This window comes from Salarias fasciatus, chromosome 16, assembly GCF_902148845.1.
Source record: "Salarias fasciatus chromosome 16, fSalaFa1.1, whole genome shotgun sequence".
NCBI lineage: Eukaryota > Metazoa > Chordata > Actinopteri > Blenniiformes > Blenniidae > Salarias > Salarias fasciatus.
The window spans coordinates 10,315,590-10,321,825 of record NC_043760.1 but is presented as its reverse complement, the minus strand read 5'-3'; the positions used below and the strand labels follow the sequence as shown (position 1 = coordinate 10,321,825).

Here is a 6,236-nt window from a genome sequence, read left to right as displayed (position 1 = left end):
GACCAAGCAGCTCTAAAAACAGCCCTGCGTTTCTTAAAGAGGTAGAGGAGGCCTCCCACTGCAGGGTCCTCACACAGCCAGTCAAACACAATGTGGATACCATAAACTTGATGTAATAGTCCAGTAAAGTGTGCATGACAGGGTCAGACGGTGAAGTTTATAATGACTTCATGAACTGCTTTTTATCATTTTTGGCTGTGACAATTGGAACTTCATGTTTGTATCAGTGGCTTCTGTGGACTTTTTCCAGGTTGTAATGTGAAACAATGACACTACTTTGCCTGGATTGTGAATCATCTTATTTTCTTCAGTCAGAAGAAAACTGTGAATCTGAGGAAAAACTTGTATGTTGGCATTGTTTTTTTTTTTTCAAGAAAACTGAGAAGTGTGTGAATAAATCCATAAAGAAAACATCTTGATCTGATTATATTCAGCTCCTGACTGTTTACCTCAGTCTGTGTATGACTGATTATACCATGGCTTGTGTCAGGTATGTGACAACACACAATAAACTTGTCCTTTTCATTTAATCATCTGAGCCACTGAGCAATTTCAGGGGAGTGTTCAAAGATTTAGTGGACCTTACTCCTCAACCCTGGAAATGTCTTGCTAGTCTTGGGATTTGAACCAGCGATACTTAAGTGACAAGCTTGATATAACGCGAGTGTGAGTATATGTGGAAATTCACTTATAGCAGAGGTCAGAAATCAGACTATCAGAGGCTTTTCAGCATAAAATTTTGAAGAAATTGAAGGTTTCTGAAAGGACAGTAAATGTAATCAACTGCTGATCCAATGTGGACCATTATTTAACAAAAAAAAAAAAAAAAAAAAAAAAAAGTTACCACAAAGTCCCATCGAGATAAAGCTCACTTTTCAATAAGACCTGGCCAGGAGAGCAGCCAGCAGGCCTATGCTATTATATATGAACTGTGCAAGTATCACAATAAATAATAATACAAACAAAGACAGTTCAAATAAACACTATTATTTCCAGTGATTGGGGCATGAAATTGAAAATAGCAAGGGTAGAAGTGTTGATTAATATAAAAACAAACTGATGAAAGCACAACAGCAATGTTTTGAAATTGACCATGTATTGCTTTATAGAGAAAAACTGATTATGTCAGAGACATAACGGCATGAACAGATTTATTACTAAATCAAACTGGATTGTGAGACTGCCTGAAGATGTTGTCGTAATGAAGGACTCGCTGTAACTTTTTAATTTGTAGTAAATTCAAAACATCTCTGAAATAAAACAAGAAACTGTGAGTATAGTGAAGAACAGAAAAAATTCCCACAAAGTTATGACCAAAAAGTTGTGAGAAAAATGTTTTAAAGTTTATACAAATGTATGTCATTCATTCATTCATTCATTCATTCATTCAATCACTCATTCATTCATCAATGCATCTTCTGTACAGCTTATCCTGTTCAAGGTCGCGGGTATAAGAGTCTTATGTCCCTAAATAATCTTTATGAGTTCACCATGCAGACAGGTGAATCAAAGACCGTCACATGACACAGTGACCCGGTAACATATACAATGCTGCCCTCTTGTGTTCAGTCGACAGACAGGAAGAGGAAACCAGCTGAAGACTGCAGAGCCTCCTGCTTGTGTGCAGTCTGCGGGTAAACTCACTACACTTCTCAAATTAATTACACCGAGTCAGCATTTCTGCGGATAACGTGACTGTCAGAGTTAAACATGCACAAGATGACTTGGAATATATCAAGACTTCCCATATTAATCTCAGTCTCTGGTTGCTTGTAGTGAATCTTGCTGAATGTCATGAACAGGAACTGAGTGTATTGATTGCCCTCTTAAAGTTGGCGACTGTACCTGACCTAGAGCTTTAACAGATCAGCAGTGGGTGTGCACAAGGAAGTAACCTCATGCTGATTTACAAGTGAAGCCAGACTTTGGTTTTACTTTTCCTTTCAAGGTGAGCGTGCAGATTTACTCCCTGACAACTGATTTCTAAAGCTGCTTCTCTCCCACAAGATCAACAGAAGGATCCGGATTTGACTGAGGTGTTGCAGCGTCGTCTGCCTGAGTCGTCTGACAGGTTTGGTTTAAACCAAGCTTTCCTTCATGGGGGAGAGTCTCCCAGATGTGCCGGGAGGAGATCAGGAGCGTGGTGCTGCTTTCAGGAGGCCTGTGAGGACCCTCAGGGTTAAGATGGTCCTTCTGGGAGGCTCTGGTGTGGGCAAGTCCAGTCTGGCTTTACGATTTGGGAAGGATGAGTTCAGGAGTACATCGCCTACTGTAGGCTGTGAGTTCACGACCCTGACCTCTCACTAGCTCACTAGATGAGGATATTTAAAACTCAGTCACTCCAGAAAGTTCTCACAAAATGTTTCTTATGTAACTAAACCTAATGAAAACTCATTTCTCTTGCTTGTATGCTAAATACTACATGTAAGCAGAGTGGAAACCACAACCTCCTTTTTAAAAGCTAACCAAAACCATCAGTTTCACCTTCCAGGTTTAGAGGGTTTCAGTATGAGATATGTGGTCATTCTTTGTCTCCAGCCTGCTACTGTCACAAGTTTAACTCATTATTTAACCTTGAGCATAACTCAATTTTGATTACTATTATGGGAAAAGGCATCCACAGAAAATAAGAAAGGACTGCTACCACCTAATGTCTCAAATCAGTATTGCAGAAGTTGCTCTTTAAACATCAGTAAATTCTGCATCTTTGGAAACTGTTTTCATTTGTATTTTACACATCATATTTCACTCAAATATGTGAAACTTCATCAAGTCCTGTTCTGACAGTTTAGTATCTACTGAAACAGATTTTAGTTAAGACAAATTAAAAAAAAAAAAGTTTTTGTGAATGAAATGGCGAATCTGGTGGTGCCTAAAATGCTCATCTGGCTGCTCTGGTGTCCTTCATCTGACCTAACTCAACATATTTTTGACACTGACCATCACTGCTGTGTTTACATGATGATCCATCCACACGTCTGACCCAGTCTGATCCCCCCTGCTGTGTGCCCCTCCCCCTCCCTCAGGTGCCTACCTGACCCGGGTGGTCCACCTGAGCGAGGTGACTCTTCGCTTTGAGATCTGGGACACGGCGGGGCAGGAGAAGTACCACAGCGTGACCCCGCTGTACTACAGGGGGGCCCACGCTGCCCTGCTGGTCTACGACATCAGCAGCAGGGTAAGAGGCAGAGGTAAGAGACTGACCACAGACCGCTGAGTCTACTGAACACGGCGCTGTGCTCCCCTGCAGGAGTCTTTCATCAGAGCTCAGCTGTGGCTCAAAGAGCTGGAGAAACAGTCCGTCCCGGGGTCCACGCTCACATGGCTGGTCGGAAACAAAGGAGATCTGGACCAGGACCGACAAGTGTCAGCACAGGTGCAGTGACAGGCATCACTTCTTACTATTAAACACAGTGATTTAATCAGAGACAAGAGGATATGACCTGCTGGGGTCATGTGACAGGAAGGGAAGAAGCTGGCCAAAGACAGGAGTCTGTTCTTCACAGAGACCTCCGCTCTGTCCGGGGATCAAGTCAACGAGCTGATGCTGGATGTTGGTGAGTGGATCCTTCAATATGCCCTCCAGATAAAAAGAAGTGGCGAACTCCTCATTAATCCAGATCCAGGCTCTATAGACTACTGAGTTTCCTCAAAGGTGATTAAACAGTTCCCCTGTCACCATATTTTGACCCATCTGTGTCAAAACTAAAGTAACTCATGTACCACAAGAGTGCAGCAGACAGCAACGATTTCATGCAGAAATAACACAATACAGCGCAAGTCAAGGTCAGAGGAGTCTCCTTTTCTTCCACTGAACCTTCTGCATGGTGACGTGTGTGCATGTTGTTGTTGTGTGTATGTGTGTGTGTGTGTGTGTGTGTGTGTGTTTGTGTTTCAGCCCACAGAGTGTACGAGCACGTTGGAGAGGAGCAGGGCGGACTGACAGAGTGGAAGGAGACGCTACCGGAGGAGATGTATCACAGAGACACCTCCAATCCTCTTTCTTCCTGCTGCAAAGTCGGACCTTAATCTCTGCAGATGTTTGCCTTTAATCCTGAAGCTTGATCACACCTCGGTACTTCTGTACAAATTCAGCTGAAGACTTGTCACTTTCATGAAGTTCTCACTTTGAAATCTGACGTGTGTTTGACTGGAGGCCAAGTCAAAAAAGAGGTTTCCCAGTTTGGTGGCGAATGAAATCAGGGCTCTGTCATTCAGTTAGTTGATCCAAGATTTTACAACATTGATGTTTGTAAAATTGGGAAACGGACTTTTCAAAAGTAGAAAAAAAAAAAAAAAGTTCACAGAAATTTAGTGCAACAGCATATGTGATACAAACTGGTGGGAAAGAATGTACTGACTAATTCAATTTAATCCATATGTGAGTATACGTGAATTATATTCAAGCTCTGTGTGTGTTCTGCTGCTGTCCGTAGCAGCATGTCAGCACAGTAACTAACTACCTACTATAACAACTGGATTTTGAGTTGGAGCAGAATGTTTTAAAGGAGGAAAATCAGGGACTCTTCAAAAATCTGGGACAAATGGTTACGCTAAAAGTCTTAATAAATCTGTTGGCAGGCAGCGCCCTGTGGGCATGATGCTGCCACCGCCATACTTTATCCTGAAGCCGTTCACAAACCTTTGGGTGAAGCTCAGAGAAACGTTTTTTCCTTGCTGCTCTTCGGCTGGTGAAGAGCCCGAGCTTCACTCGCTCTTTTTTGAAGCTGTTAAAGGGTGGTCTGAGGTGTCTTGGTGGTCTTCCTCACCAGTCTTCCTCCTGTGTGGTCCCTCTGTAAGGAGCATTTAAAGGAGTGTCCTACTCTTTCATTACGGATTCAAATGAAGTAAATAAATAAAATCTTTTTGTATAATGGCCTTCGTAAACGTTTGGTGATCATTCGTCTGAGTTGCTAAACATGATTCTCCTTTGTCTTCATGTTACAAATGTAAAATTCAAATATAAACATTAAGGTGCTCTTTTTCTTTAATTAAAATAATCATCACACAGTTAAACATTAATTAGGGATACACTGACACTACTTTCTTAAAGGAGGAGTATGAATTTAATTGCTAACCTTCAGCTTGTTGTTAATACTGAGTATCAATACGAACTCATTAAATGTCATTAAGATTTAAGTCTCTGGTGATTAAGTTACTGGCCTTGTTATGAACTAGCTTTCTCCTCCTGATCTTTTGACAGAATAGTTTTTAGAATATGTCTTGCTCTCATCATTCTCATTGGGATTTAAGAATCCTCAAATCCTTCTTTACTTTATAACATTTAAACCAATGCTCACATCTTTTAGTTAGTAAAATGAGTGATTAGTGATCACCAGTCAAATGACCAAAATGATTCTAAGAAATAACTGCACTTATCATAAATAACCAAAAAACAAAAGTGGCCTTCCTAACATCAGATTTGATCATCCTTCTGTTTTCTTATTTGGACTCATGAAGTTGTCACATAAAGGGACTTTCAGCCTGCATGCAGTCAGCATCTTCCAATTGCACAATGTTCTTGCATTTTTTTCTCCACACATGTTTTTCTCAGCAGATTCCCTCCAAGAGTGAAAGTTTTTACAGCTTACTGATTTAAAACATGGCTGAGATTGGACACGAGATATTAGAATGAACCCAAACCTCCTTCAGATCCCAGAGAGGCTGAGAGACCCCCTGTGGTTGGTATGGATTTTACAAAGAAACATCATTAAATGAGGAGCCAAAATGAAGCACAGTGACGATTCAGTTGCATTTATGAGTGAATGAATGAGTTAGACGGTTCATTTGGTTTCGTCTGTTTTTCTCACTGAGCCACTGAGCTCTGAATATGATAGAGACTGACTTTAACCATCTTCTCATAATATTTGCTCATTCCATCCAGCAGCGGGTGTAAAATAGGGCTGATCAGTGAAGGCTGATCAGTATGATGGGAGTCCGGGTGCGATCCACCCCGGATCGACTCATGAAACACTGGATGACCCCAGGTCACCTCACCGGGGAAACATCAGTGCATTCATGAGTTGCTTCTGATGCGAGATGTATGTTGGAACAAATTTACTGAAAACATATTTTCTCAACAAATAAAGCACACACCATAAAAACAATACAAAACCAAACCAGATGCTTTGTTTGCGAAATGAGGAGGCTTTAAACTTTAAACTCAGAAGTTATGAAATGCTCCTTTGAGATAACACAAAAGCTTTTTGTTGTGCGGAGCGGTCGTGTAAATCATG

At 41.2% G+C, this 6,236-nt stretch overlaps 1 protein-coding gene across 2 annotated transcripts; it reads left to right on the top strand.

The window, feature by feature from the left end:
- Positions 1-1,583: 1,583 nt before the first annotated feature.
- Positions 1,584-4,343, top strand: LOC115403240 (ras-related protein Rab-17). 2 transcript variants are annotated; one of them, XM_030112093.1, is made up of 6 exons: positions 1,584-1,634; positions 2,008-2,278; positions 3,027-3,178; positions 3,251-3,376; positions 3,464-3,557; positions 3,899-4,343. In XM_030112093.1, the coding sequence occupies exons 2-6, from the start codon at positions 2,098-2,100 to the stop codon at positions 4,027-4,029; spliced, it is 684 nt and encodes a 227-aa protein (XP_029967953.1). In that variant the 5' UTR covers positions 1,584-1,634; positions 2,008-2,097; the 3' UTR covers positions 4,030-4,343. The 2 variants fall into 2 exon arrangements, with proteins under 2 accessions (XP_029967953.1, XP_029967952.1); XM_030112092.1 differs by lacking the exon at positions 1,584-1,634 and having other exon boundaries at positions 1,857-2,278.
- Positions 4,344-6,236: the final 1,893 nt, after the last annotated feature.